A 15371-nucleotide genomic window follows, 5' to 3' on the forward strand; every position below is an offset into this window, starting at 1 on the left:
TAAAGAGAAAACTAAGGCTCAGAGATGAAGGGAGTATTTTGATAATTGAAAGATAAGATTTTGTCATAAAATTTGACAAGTTTTGCTTTTGATAACTGCATATTTTACAATTTAGTAATGTTGAAACTCTGTTGTCTGGGCTAAGTGAAGAGTAGAGAGACTGACCTGATTTTCTTAATATCTAATATTTTATAAAACCACGTTATAGAATTAAGATTAAACCATCACTCTGAAATTTTAGAACATAAGACACTGTTTTCTTCAAAATTTTATTTTGTAGAAGAAGGGATATGAAGCTCAGAAATATTTTTTAAAGTGATTTTCCCAAGATTGCAAAGTAATGGAGGACAAAAGGAAGAGGGACGGGTGGGGGCGGGGAGAGAGAGAGAGAGAGAGAGAGAGAACCACAACGCCACTTTTCTTTCTATCCTGTTCTGCTTCCTTTATTCCTCATTAGGTGGCACTGTGTCTCACATTTGGAGAGATTAAAACTGAAAATGCTAAACTCTCAGAGTTGCCATTCCCAAGAACAAAACAAATAAGGTAGGTAAAGAGAAACTGCATCCCACTCACCCAAGTCAGAACACTGGACCACTCGAAGATGGCATTGACAGCGGAAGGGGCACACTGGGCCTAGAGGGGGCTCATAGTCGCGGTCATCAGGAAGTTCTGGGCCTATCCCAGAAGCCTCATCTTCTAGCATAAAGTCAAATAAGCCTCTCTGTTGAAACGGTCCGGCCCAGGAAACTTGTGCAAGCAGAAGGAGGATGATAGTGACCTTCATGACTTATCTCATGTATTTTCACAACCAGGGAACCTAGGAAACAAATGAGAGTTTGAAGAAGAGTAGCACTGCCTAATCTGTGTGTTGTTTCTTATATAGTATGCCACAATAGAGTGAGCACAGAGAAAAGGTGCAATATAATATTTCATTTATTATCAGGAAGCAGTGCATTAAGAATGTATTGAAAGATGATCGGGTACATTATAGTATCATTTGCACAGCTATTTACTTAGGATGAGAAATCCAAATATTATTTAAATCTGCTTGTTTTGAATTTTCCGTACAAATTAAGATGTATACTATATATTCAAATTGTTGGCAAAATTGTCACGATAATAAATCATGTCGGACTTTTCAATGCTCACTTAACACAAGCCTTGCCATGGTCAAATAAAATTCTCTCTATACATATAGGAGATCTCCAATTTCTGCTTCAGAAATATCTCTGGAAGCCAGTCACATCTCTCCATCCTATCACATTTATTTTGGTCCAGGCCTTTCTCATCTCTCCCTAAACTACTACAAGAGCTTCCAATTCATCTCTGCCTTGCATATTTCCTCTATTTCAGCCCATCTCCCACTTTGCTGCCCGAATCATCCTCTAAAAATTCAATGTCATCTTATTAATTTCTACTACAAACCATTTATTAACTTCCTTTGACCTATCAATACTGCCCACAGTCCCTGTGCTATATGTCAGACCACTCACAAATTGGTATGAATTAATAGCTCTAGCCACATTCCTTTCATTGTCACACCATTCCCAGTCCTCACCTGAACCCTGACAATCAAAACTACTTGCCATGTAGAATACCGACCTTGCAAGAGTGTTGTAAAGATTAAATGCGATAGTGGGCTTGTCTTCTGTGTCCCCTGGCTCATGCAGGCAGGATACTGCTTTCTCCCTCTTCTCTGCTCCCAAAGCACGTTGCTCTTACCTCTTTTAAAGAACTTATCACATTATATTGCAATTTGTTTTGCGTGCTTGGTCTGTCCCTCCACTAGACGATGTACTCCTTCAGGGCGTGTCTTATTATTCCTTGTTCTGTACCCGGGCCTTGCACAATATTTTGCACACAAATGACTCAATTGACCATCACTTTATTGACAAGACGATTTACTCCATTTGTTCCAAGCAATCAGTCTGATTTTTTAAAACACAAAATTAGCTTTTTTTCAATATCGAATTTCTGATATAAAAAAGTTAGCAGATTGAAAATCTCAACTTGGTATAAGCAAGATCGGCTTTAAAAAAATAAATCAATTTCCTAGTTTCTCAAACATTATTTTTAATAAGCTAATAAACACATATGGAAAATTCTAACTGATTTTTATATGCTGTATATATGATCTCATTTTGCTAACAGGGCATTTTGTAAAAAACTAAGTATTCTTTTGATAAATGTATTCCATATTTATCCATTCATTCCACAAGCACGAATCTATGTTGTTAAATCAACTGAAGTGCACTAAATAAATCTGAGTGATAAAATCGTAATAAATCTGAATAACAAAAGGTACTTGATTATATAGAAACAAAGTCATTTGGGAGACAAAATATTTTTTAAATCGCATTGAAACTATTCTGATATCTCCAAAACATAGCAGATATTTAGCAGATATTTAGTCCCATCATAGTAGATAATTAGTCCCATCATCTCTACCTTGAATTATACACTTAGATGAATCCATATTAAAGCTGTACGTTTGTAAGTAGAGATTTTAAGGCTAATTTTTTGAGTCATTATCAGATTGGCAGCACTCATTTTTTAAAAGGAAAAGAAAAGAAAGAAAAGAAAGAAAGAAAAGAAAGAAGAAAGAAGAAAGAAAGAAAGAAAGAAAAGAAGGAAGGAAGGAAGGAAGGACGTGGGCGGGGCGGGCGGGGCGGGCGGGCGGATGGTGCTGCTGCTTGCGCTTGCTTGCTTGGCAACGGGCGGGCGGGCGTGGGCGGGCGGGCTGCCGCGCTGGCAGCAGCAGCAACGCGCTGGCAGCAACGCCGCTGCCGGAACGCATCCGGATCTCGGTCAGGAGATCGGATCGGCAAACCGGATCAATCGGATCTCACGTCCTGTGAAACTTTGGTTTAACAAAATATCATAAAGATTATTCTTCACACCGCCACTTTAAGTTCAACATTAAGCTTTTTCTAGGAGCCCACTCCCACTCAGTTACTGAGTTTCCCTTTAAGAGAAGACTCTTGTTTTGGCAGCTTGTTCCCTTGAATTGTATCTGAGGGAGTGGTTTTGTATCTGTTTCCCATTAAAAATGCAATGTTTATGGTTTACCACAGGCTTGCTAGCCTTGCATATTTAATGTCTTACAAGCTTAAAAGAAAAATGAAGCCAAGTAATTGCAGATTTAATAAATAGCAACGACAGTTAATGCAGATGTCGCTTTGTAATCTTTTCTCCAGAGCAGAACATGCCTGGTTTTTTCACTAACAACCCACAAAAAGAAAGTGTTGAGTATTAGCTGAGAGAAATAGTATTATAATTTATGTTTGTTTACTTCTGCTAAAATGGCACAAATTCTCCAAACAATATTCTTTTTGATTGAAGCTGAATATAGACAGGCAGCTTATAACTTCAATCACCGATTTTTATTTCACTTTCATTTGCTCATGTGTGTGTGTCTGCATGTGTGTGTGAGAGAGTGTGTGTGTGTGTGCATTTAACCCTGACTGTACTGTGAAAAAATAATAGCATGTCCAGAAACTTTGTGCAAAATCCTCCATAAAATCATCTGTTTTAAATTAGTGTCATGGTACTTGAAGACCCAACATCTTAAAACATTTCATGTGGGTGGTCAATACTGATAAATCCTTTAGTCATTTCCTTCTGTCCTTAATTAATCAGAAATATAAAGAGCAAAGAGCAGCTGTCCAAGTAGAAACCAAGGAGATTGTTATTGAGATGATATGCTGTTTAAATTTTATTGAAACTGTTTTAAGTAGTCTGAAAATGCATGACACTCTCCAAGATGCTAATTACTAATGTAATATCACTACTCCACTAAAGCTAGTTGCCATAGTTTACAAATGTTTTACCAAAAATAATAATTTCTGGTTCCTAAAACTACTTAAGCCCATTAAATGAACTATATCATTCAGATCAACATTTGCATTATGTCATCTATGCCTTTCGTGTCACTTTCAAAGACAAAATTTAACCCTCAAGAGGTAAGTGAAGCTGTAAATGCAAAAGCAAAATTAAAATCCTACAGCACTAGATGATTAAAAATTTCAATAATATATATATATATAAAATTTTAAAATAAAGAATAAAAGCAACATTTATCCACAAGCAAGGGTTACTATAGGGGGCATTTGGCTCTTTTTCTGGTTAGAAACAGCAACAGGAAAAAAAAAGCCACAGGTATTTACATCACTGGGAGCCCACTTAACCAGTGGTCACTGTGTTACCCTGTTTTAAAATTAGAAAATTAACCCACATCCTCATTTTATAGTGAATGTATCTTAAAATTTCACTTGCAGTGAAGATACTGATTGGGACATTTTACATTTAAGAAATTATACAGCTTCTTTAATATCTTAGGCATTTAAGAACATAAATATTTTCAATGTTTATTTTCACTTCTCTGGTGATAATTTCTATTGATTTCTGGGGTTGAAGAAATATACGTTAGGTATCTTCAGCTAATCACCAGAGTTCAGTTCTTCTGGGCTTTTGAAAGTTCTTAAAGCAGACAAAAATTCAGGAGAAAAATACATTTTTAAATATACAGCTCAATTACAAATGTGCTACTTTAGAACACTTTTCGGTTACCACCTCTTAAAGAGCTAAACATTCATTAATACAAACACAAAAACATTAATACAGAGAGTCATGGTGTTAGGTTACAGTTTTTTAAGAAGCATCTTTGCAAATACAGAAGAGAAAGAAATAAAACAATACATTCAATCATTTTATCAAATATTTAACTTCTGTTTTCAAATAATACTTGTTTAAAATGTTGCATAAAGACTATAAAAGTTTAAGTTTTTTTTTTTTTCCTTTTCTTTTTCTCACCAAATAATCCCTTCTGCTCTCAACTTGACCGAAGTTTTATTAGTCTGTAGCAGAGTTCAGGACAATTATTGAAAACCATACCTTTTAATCCGGGAATTTGCCACAGGAGCCCTCAAAGCTGAGATGTAATTACACTAAATATTCAGCTCAAGTAAAAGAGTTTGCAGGTGTGGAAAGGAGGAGGGGGTAGGTGCTGCTCTGTGACTGTCACTAGGTTGAAAACCTCCTGCTTCTACTCCATAGCACAGTTAAAAAATAAGGTTTCCCTCAATGAACACAATCCGGCTGACACCCACATTAGATCATATGGTAATGATATGTCTCTTGTATTGTAGCCAGAAACTTTATCGGCCTTTTTTTTCCCTCCTATTTGCTTTATTCTTTTTGCATCTGCTTAAAATTCTAAACTGCTTATGTAGTATAGTGGAACAACTTGATTTGAAATTTATCTTATTGTAGATTCATTTCCCTAAGATATTGTAACTAAAGGGTTTGCTTCCCCACCCCCATCCCATTTCACTCTCCACCCTTTCTAGCCTTGTTTACAAGTAGCATTTAATATACTTCCAAAATGGCATTTTTTTTCTTGCTTTCAGGATGTGTAAGTCCAGAAAAATGGAATGAAATTAATCTTGTAGTTGTTTTAAATGCGGACTGCAAAAATAAATGAGTAGCCTTATGTGAAACTACTCATTCGGATTCTTACTTGCCTTGGAGTGTTTGTGTAAATTCAAGCACTATGCTGTGGAGTTTCTCTGTGTATTTTGGACATATTTCTAAAGTGTCCTGAAAGAAAGCCATGGTTTTATACGAAAAGTATGTCATCTATCACTTTCATTAATCATAGTTTAAAATCTTTCTCATTGTCCACCAGTTTTTAAATGAAATACATAGAAAACTAGTAGTTGATCACAACATAGTTTCGTCATCTATATATGAAAAATTTGATTTTCATAGATTATACTTTTATGAAAACTAGAACTTTGAAAGGGCAATAGAATCTATGTGTCTTTCCAAATTTCAGTAATGAAAAAAAAAAAAAAACAAACTGCAACTACAAGGAAAGGTATTTATTTAGCCACTGGAAATATTTTTTGAGCTTTTATAATTCCGTTGCTGGATGCTGTTAGTTGTCTCTGTGTAGATCTCTGTGTTTTGACTTGTATCATTATGCTCTGGCCCTAGGCTCTTACCAGGTGGAAACTGGAAATCAACAGCTGTGAAACACAAGAGGATCCCCCTCCCATCCTCCAGCCTTCTTCCTTCCCTCCTCCAGCCATCAAAGTATATTCTTCCACAGTAAATATTCTTTTTCCTCAATAAAATTTAGAGAAATTAAATTCTTGAGTGGCTGTCTAAGGAGGGGGAGGGGTGTTACCACGTTATAGTTTGCCTTATTTCCGAAGCTTAGTCTCCCAGGTAAACAATTTACCCTACTCTCCATCTCTTTAATATTTAATAACCACATATCTAGTTATTCTGATAGTTTAGACAAAGGCAAGCACTACTGTCCCTGGACATTGGTGTGAAAGTTCATGATCCCGTTACCTGGAATTTATTAATTTCCTTTCTGAACTCTCCTTATATGGCATTTATCTCTTTTTGATGACATATAATCACTCCCGCCTCACATTGTAATTATTTATATACATGTCTTACTCCAAGGGAAGAATGACATTGTGTTCATGTTTGTAGAATCCCTGCGCCCAGAATAACCATAGTATATACTAAGTTACCAAGACACATTTACTAAATTAGTAAAGACAATCAAATGATTGGCTATGGACCATACCCGGACTGGTGTTTTGCCCCGATCCTGGTTTACTATTTATCAAAACTTAACTAAAGTGTATATCAAAACCCTACTAAAGTGTATATGACAAATTATGGCAATCATTATTACAAGACAGAGAAAGAGAGAAAAGAAGTATTAAAGAAAAGGTAGAAGAATAAGAAGGAGGAGGAGAAAAAAAAGACATAATGCCTTTTTATGTAGATAATTTTACTTTTATAAAAGCAGAACCATTATGGTTAAGATTTAGATCTTGTTCCTTCCCCCACCATAGTAAGCTGTATGAACTCAGGCAACTTACTTAACCTCTCTGAATTTCAGTTTCCGTATCTGAAAAATGGATAGAAGTTCTTACCTAACTCATAGTGCTGGAGTAGAGGTTAAATAAGGCCATATATATAAAACACTTTACTCAGAACTTAATCCTTATAAGTGAAAATCTCCATAAATGCTAGCTTTTATTATGTTCTGATATATTTCAAAACAATCCTTTGAGTTAGAAAAGATAAGTCATATTTACTATTTCTGTTTTACAAATGAGAAAATGGAAGCCCAATGGCTTGCCCAAGTTCACAGAGCTGGCAAGAAGCAAAGCAGAAACTAGTATCCAGGTCTTCTCACATATAATCCAGTTTTCATTACTAAACTGTAATATATCTTAAGAAAGAGCAAGCAAAGTCTTATTGTATAGAAAATTAATTATCAAAGTTTTGCGATAACATCTTTTCAGACTATTTTACAAACCATGACCAAGTTACACTGCTTTTAAAACTTTATTTAATTTGTTCAGGAACAAATAAAAATTTCCTTTTTGTTGTTGTTGTTTGGAAAGAAACTCACCTCCAAAATCTCAAGCATTTTACCAAACATCATCATATTTAAAAGCTGCATCTTTAATCACAAGTTACATCTATTGTCATACTAATTTTTCAGTAGAAGAAACTATGTCCCAACAAAGTCATATGCAGTTAAGTCACCAAGAGGTCGTGACACCATGACCAGAAACCAGGCCTCTTGCAATCCAACATGCAGTGGAACCATTTTAAGGTTAGAAACAGCACTGTGCACAGATTGCTTAAACTCATTCTGGCTTGGAATGTTTGGGGGAGGATTCCCTGAATCCCTAACTGTCATGTAGATATGTGAAATATTCCAATTCAGAGCACGTCCCACATCTACTGTTAGAACTACTTAAACTTTGATTTCTACTGTCAACCCACTAGCTAATAGGGTTAACTGTATTCTGCACATTGTCGAAATTCATTTCAGGACCATTCTCTCTCATTGACATCACATACAAAGTATTTAATTGTACTTGATCATTAAGGATATGAAGAATGCCAGAGCTTAGAAAGGTCTCCTTCTGACACCCCTTTCCTTTCTAAGAGGTCTGGAGGCAAGTGATTATCTTCACAATCTTGATGTGACTGATTTGTGTGTGGATTGATTCTTCAAAGTCAGATCTGGGTCTGGTGTGAATTGTCTGGCTTTATACTTGCCACTGTAGACAGAGTTCTTCCCTAGCTGAGAAAGATGGTTAGGGTGGAACTGAGGGCACTTTGAATACAGAATCGCTTTAAAGAAAATTTGGTGTAGAAAACTTTTAGCTTGGCTATCTTCCCATGCCTCTATTCCTCCATCCCTCACCATTGTGTTCTGTGTCCTGGTACCTTGTAGAAGTAACTTAACCTCTTTGTTCTCCAGGTTTTTAACCTATAAAATGTGAATAGCCACAGTGATATCTCCTTCATAGGTTTATAGTGAGGTTCAAAGAAGTTCAATACATAAAACATTTAGAACTGTGCCTGACACATCTCAAACAACACATGAGCATTTGTTGTTGCTTCTGCTGCTGCTTCTCTTGTGGTTTTTGTTATTACAAACCTTACCTTGGACACTCCAGTACAATAACTAGACTGCACGTCTCTTATAGTCCAATGGGTTTTCCGCCTAACAACACAAGAAATCAGTTAAGCTATGATATAGTTTGGAGTTAGATAAGCTTTGGTTTAAGCCTTGACTTTGTATTGTTAAATAACAGCCTGGCTTTCTTTATGCATAACATTTTATTGGGCTCCAAGTCCAGCTGAAATCCATTCATGGACTTCATAAGGAAACAGACTTCAGGTTAAGAATTTCTACTCTGAACAGTAAACTAGAAATGGGAATAGAGACAGGGACAGGATAAGTAATGAATTAAAATAGATTAAAAAGTATCAAGGAGATATTCAGTTCCTTAATTTGCTGACTCTTCTTGAATGCTCTGGGGCATCTCTTTTGTCAGTTGTAATCAATTAAAAGATTAATTATTATTTCCATAATATTGATTAGTTCGTACTTGGACAGTAAATCAACATTTATTGAATATCCATTAGTCTGCACAAGGTACATACCTCTCTGTTAAATACAAGGAAATTTACAATAACTCATCAATCAATTAATCAACAAATATAGACGGAGGAACCACTGTGGGAGGAAGTGTTAATACCAGGCCCCATGGAAGATACCAAGAAATACAAAGTACGAAGTGAAGGGCATAGCCTCAAGGGAAATAGGTTGCATAAGGAGATACGGCATAAACTATAGAATTCTATAATAATATTTTAGTTTCAGCATACCAGAAAACTTATAATGTATAATTCCTGGCCAAAGTAAAGTATGATGTAATTAAAATAATTGTCTTAGAAAGTCAGAGGAGGGCTTCAGGGAGGGATCACTTTACATTTGAGTGGTTAGGTAAGTGTTTATAATGAACAAGGTACAATTTGAGCTAAATCCCGAGGGATGAAAAGAATGTACATGGAGAGAAAAGAAAGAAATGTCTTTTTATGCTGGCAAAATGGCACTAACAAACCTTGGCAATGGGAAAGCAGAGGTCAATAAATAAATCAATGTGGCTTAAGCAGATACTTTCTTTCAAAGAAGCCGTGAGCTCCTTTATTTCTTTGAATATTCAGTAACTCTCATGGTATCTGACATGTCAAAGTCACACAATAAATGAATGTCCCATGTTTATGGAAATAACTAAAGGGAGATAATGAAATAAATGAAGGTAAGGTCTAACTGTGGAAGGACTTGAAATTCTCCCATGGAGCACTTTTCCATTTATTCATTCATTTGTTCATCAAATATTAATTTGGTGATGAATATGTGCCAATTATTATGCTTGAATCTTAACGTTATCAAAGGTAATTGAATGAAGTAATAACATGATCCAATTATTATTTTAGAAAATCAAATCTAGCAAGTACAGGTAGGGTGGTGAAACTAGAGTCAAGGAAACTAGTTAGAAGGTTATAGTTTTAGTTTCAGTATATTAATACCTTAGTAAGGGAAAGGAAGATAGATGAGCATGGCGAAAATAGAGCTACTTCTCAGGAAGATGACGTAATACATTAAAAAGAAAAGTCTGGAACACTCATTCTGCACCAGGCATCATGGTACATAGTCAATTTTAAAAGCACAAATAATGTGTGATGAGGCCACGCACTCTGAACACTGCCCTCTGCACCACTCTAACCAACACTTCTGCCATTGTAAGTGATAGCACGAGCAGTTGACTGCTTTGTTTGCATTTTCATCTCCAAAGAGAATATGCTTCCAATGTAGAGGAAGAACAAACAAAAATGATTACGTTAACTAAAGTTCTTGATGTATGTGAAAATTATAAGAAATTACTCATGCTATGTGAATTCAACTTTACTTTTAGGGTACTAAAATAATGTATCATCTTGAAAGGGACTCTAGTCTGAGCAATGTTGGAGAATCACACAATCTGAATTATAGAATGACAGAAAGAAGGAAAGATTCATGTGGAATTTTCCCCTGATTGGCTGGCTTTTCACATGGGAAAGGACCTTGTGTTTATTGAAAGCTTCTTGCACTGAGTGATGGCAAAAATTTTGACATTTTATAGATTAGATGATCTTTGGAACTGTGTGTACTGGGAGTGAGGGAAAACTACAAAAGAGAATGATAAAAGCCAGACATTACCTGGAAGACTCCTTCCCGGGCCCTGCTCCTGCTTTTTTGCATATTAGTTGAATATGCTGCTGAAACCAGGCCTGCTACCATATACCTGCCAAAATAGACCCTTTAACAATGCTCTACCTCCCTTTCCAACAAAGAAAAATGACCTGTGTGAAGTCAGAAGTTGAGGCCAAGCACAAGATACGATATAATAGAATAGTGTGGAATGCCTGACATATGGAAAACAACAAAGACCCTGTATTTGTTATTTCCTTCAACAAAGATCTCTTCTCTTCACTAGTTTTTCAGGAAAGTAGCATAATGCAGCAGTTCAGTATGCAGACCTGGGGCCAGATGGCTTATGTTTGATTCTCAACTCTGCCACTGGCTATCTGTGTGACCTTAGGGAACTTCTCCATGGATAGTACCTGCTTCAGATGAGAATAAGATGAGTCAGTGTATGCAAAGGTTTAGAACAGAACTGTCATATAAGACAAACTCTGTTAAGTTAATGACACATAAAGAAAATTTCAGAATGGATTGAAGATTTTAAGAGATTGTTTTCTTTTTCTACTTGACTTTTATTCACACTCTAACCTGAAAGTTATGTCCTGTTTAGTTTGGAGCATTCAAATGCAGGTCATGTCTGTGCAGCGTGTATTTACTGTAGAGCCCCTATTTGGTGTGTAAATATTCTCCTTGCAATTTACCCAGTATCCTAGGAAAAGTAAATGCTCCACCACAGGGTACAGCCTTGCAGAATTTAAGTAGGCAAATGAATGAAAAGTTTTATTCTAATGTTGGTACTATAAAATAATGACTTAGTTTAGCAACTTTTTCTGAGATAGTTTCAGCCCCTTGAGAACTATTTGATTTGATTCAAGTTGCTCCTTCAAAGGCAATAATTCATCCCTTGCAATTTGCCTTTTTGAGATTATTTCTTTAATAATTCATGACATGATTTTTGATGCAGATATATATTAACATGACAACAAAGTAAAACATGCTGTTTGAATCATGAGTGTTTTTATGTTTTGAAACAATCCTGTATCTTGTATAAATCCATTTCCACTACCTGCGAAAATAGACTGCTTGAAAATAATTTATGTGCCCATTCTTTATAGAATAATGTCTGAGCTTATCATTTATAAAAGCAGTAAATCACCAATATGCAAGCTTACTTTATAATTATGAGCCTGTGGGGGCAACAAGAGAAAACTGGGGCATGATCACATTTGGTGTTTCAGGTTTAAATCTCTTTGGAGCTTTCTTCATCAAAAGATTGGCTTCTTATGAAACATCTTCATTCCTGGAGGCCAGTTTCAATAACTTTTCTAGCATTACTCATCGTCCATGACAATTCAAATCCAACTAGAAACAGAGTATTTAATTCTTTCCATGGGCCAAGAACCATAGAAGTCTGTGCTATCAAAACACTCTCCAAATAGGTGATTTGTTAACCCTATGAATGATAAGAACATTATGTGCCTGTCACTGGAAAGTAAAACCACATAGGGAAAGCTGCTGAGAGATTACGGGAAATACTGTGAAGGTTTTTTGTTTTTATTCCATGTAGTTGCAAATCTTGACTGCTGCTAGCTGACAATTAAAACGTGGTAGTACCAATGTTACATTAACTCGTGTTTAATGATGCCATTGCAGATGCGGTGGTTTAAATGACTCCTTTGTGTATGTACGCTTTTCACTATGGTAAAAATATACATAACATGAACTTTACCATTTTATATTTAAGTGTTCATGTTAGTGGAATTAAGTATATTTACAACATCATGCAACCATCATCACTATATATTTCCAAAAGCTTCACTACGTCCCAAAGACTCTGCATCAATGAAACAATAACCTCAGATTTCCTTTGTCTCCACCTCCAACCACTTATACCCTCTATTCTACTTTCTGTCTTCATAAATTTGCCCATTTCAGGTACCCTATATGAGTAAAATCATACAAGTTTTCAATTTAGAAAAAAAAAATAAGCCTTCTATATTTGTTTCTTTGTTTTGTGCTAGATTTTTTTTTTTTTTTTTTTTTAATTTAAGTGGGAGGAGAGTGAAATGGGAAGAAACTATCAGAGGCAAAGGAGGAGACAGCACTATGAGGCTTCAAGGGAAAGATTTCTAGGAAGACAGGCATGGCTTTAGTCAATAAGCACTGGGAATTTGCTGTGATTCTTCAAAGGTGCAATTTGGAGAGGCTTAACATTTTTTTTAAAATTAAAATCAGTACCAAACAGAAACACAGCAATTAAAATGTACAACTTTTCTGTAAAAATAATTCATCAAAGAAGCTTTAATGTCACCAAATGTTTATTTACAAAATATCCACTGTGGACATAATTTGGAGAACAGCTAAGGTATTTGGAGGGATGATACTGACTCCCTATTAACAGGCCCTATTTTAAGTTCTCTAATCAGTATTGACAATAGGGCTTCAGTAACATACCTGTCTTGTCACAGTAGTTTTATGAAAAAAAGGAGATGATATATCTTGTGACTATAAAATACAGTTTAATTAACTTGTCATAATCAAATAAAAGCTTTAATCTTGGTCTTATGAGAAATATTTTCCGAAAAAAACAACTATTTTTATGGAACAACTTAATATCTTCCTAAAATAATAATATCTATTACTGTACAGTGTTGTTTTTATTTTTAAAATACTGAGTACTTTGAAATTAAAAACAAATGACTTAAATGTCTAAATTTAAGTAACAGAAATAATTTAAATATTATGTAAAGAGTTTTAGAAAAAAAAATCAGTACAAGACAAAAGTTGCCTAAGGTTACTTTCATTTGCAGTTTTAAAACCGTAATTTAGCTCACCCCACAGTTAAATCATGCTAAGGCATCCTAGATATGACTCCCAGAATGCAAACTCCATAAAAGCAAGGATATTGTCACTTTGGTTCACTTTTGTATTTTGCATGCCTAAAACAGGCATGGCACATTGTAAACCTAAATAAATAGCTGTTGATTATTAGCCCTGTAGGGGTCAAGATTCTTCAAACCCCAAGGCATATACATTCCATGTTTCCATGTTACATCCCATTAAGCAGCTAGAAGAATCTGCCTTTGCTGGCAAAAGCCTGTTGGCTTGGCATTGGTTCAAGTCCAAGCTCTACTCAAGCTGAATATCCCTTCAGAATGATAATTTTTGACATCTCAGTCCATCCAGTGCCCTGCCAGGTTCCAGAGTTGAGATTTCACCATCTCAACTGGCTCTGCTCAAAGTTTCACAAATGATCCCCCAGGCACCCACAAATTAAATTGCAAAACCCTACTTGTCTGTACTTCCTGTTGCCTCTCCACTTTTATTTCCGTATCTCAAGGCTTTTGCCAGAGGCAGGATTTCCCCATAACTGGGTAATCCTCAAAATGCAGTCAGTTGATTAACAACTTCGTAACCTTTTTCAAGTATTCTAAATGATGATAAAATCTGCAAAATCATATCATTATAAAGTAGTTATATTTTATGTGATATGTTAAAATACATGTGTAATTATTATGAAACTATTTATCCATGTATCATCTAAATTCATGTTGCCTACTACCAATTGTATAGATTTTACTTTTTTTGAAAAATATTTAACATCCTTTAACCTGATGCTTTTAAAACCAAATTCCAAGACATTGTATTTAACTTAACATTTGTAACAATTAATTCCTAAAAGACATCAGGCATATAGATATTTGGAAGATTTCTAACTGAAGACCCCTTTAGTTTGTTGGGATCATATCAGACACATATTCTTAGTTTGCCAACCTTGTGAGGTCGTTTAAACTTCTGTCTTTAATGTCACAAAACATTCCTAATAACAGTGATATAGTTTGGATATTTGTTCCCACCCAAATTTCATGTTAAAATGTAATCTCCGATCCTGGAGGTGGGGCTTGGTAGGAGCTGTTTGGATCACGGAAGTGAATCCCTCATGGCTTGGTTCTGTCTTTGCCATAGTGAATGAGTTCTCTTGAGATCTGCTCATTTATAAGCATGTGACATCTCCCCCGCCACCCGCATCTCTCACTCTTGCTCCTATTCCAGCCCTGCAAAGTGCTTGCTACCTCTTCACCTCCTACAGTGATTGTATGATTGTAAGCTTCCTGAGGCCTCCCCATGAGCCAAGAAGACTCCAGCATCATGCTTTGTGGAAAGCCTGCAGAACTGTAAGCCAATTAAACCTCTTTTCTTTATAAATTACCCAGTCTCAGGTATTTCTTTGAAGCAATGCAAGAATAGCCGAATACAAACAGTCATCTAAAGGTTTTACTAACCTTATGTCTTATGTGTTACTTCTACTACATATGGACCCCGAACATTCAAACTTCTCAAAATCGTATAGAGGTTTATCAAAAAACTAAAAATAGAACTACCATACAATCCAGCACTCCCACTTATGGGTATATATCCAAAGGAATTGAAATCAGTGTGTCAAAAAAATGTCTGTATTCTCGTGTTCATTACAACACTATAAGTATGGAAGATACAGAATCAATGTAAATTTTCATCAACAGATAAATAAATAAAATGGTATATATACACAAAGGAGTAATATTGAGCCTTAAAAAAGAAGAAAATCTTGTCATTCGTGACAACATGCATGAACATGGAAGACATTATGGTAAGTGAAATGCTCCAGAAACAGAAAGACAAATACTGCATAGTCTCATTTGTATGTGGAATAAAAAATGTTAAATTCGTAGAAGTAGAAAGTACAACTGTGGTCATCAGAGGCTGGGGGTGCAAGTTGTGGGGAGGAAGACAGGCATGGCTTTAGTCA

At 35.6% G+C, this 15371-nt stretch overlaps 1 protein-coding gene across 3 annotated transcripts in view; it reads right to left on the bottom strand.

Moving 5' to 3' along the window:
* DCN (decorin) overlaps positions 1-5364 on the bottom strand; it is a 37703-nt gene extending 32339 nt beyond the window's left edge. The window contains exons 1-3 of one of the 3 annotated variants that reach the window (XM_017946101.2): positions 4894-5301; positions 1603-1928; positions 574-817 (exon numbers count right to left, since the gene is read on the bottom strand). In XM_017946101.2, the coding sequence (XP_017801590.2) occupies positions 574-784 (211 nt within the window). In that variant the 5' untranslated portion in view covers positions 785-817; positions 1603-1928; positions 4894-5301. The other 2 variants (XM_021922751.1, XM_021922752.1) reach the window with 2 other exon arrangements.
* Positions 5365-15371: the final 10007 nt, after the last annotated feature.

The sequence above is a fragment of the Papio anubis genome, chromosome 9 (assembly GCF_008728515.1).
Source record: "Papio anubis isolate 15944 chromosome 9, Panubis1.0, whole genome shotgun sequence".
NCBI lineage: Eukaryota > Metazoa > Chordata > Mammalia > Primates > Cercopithecidae > Papio > Papio anubis.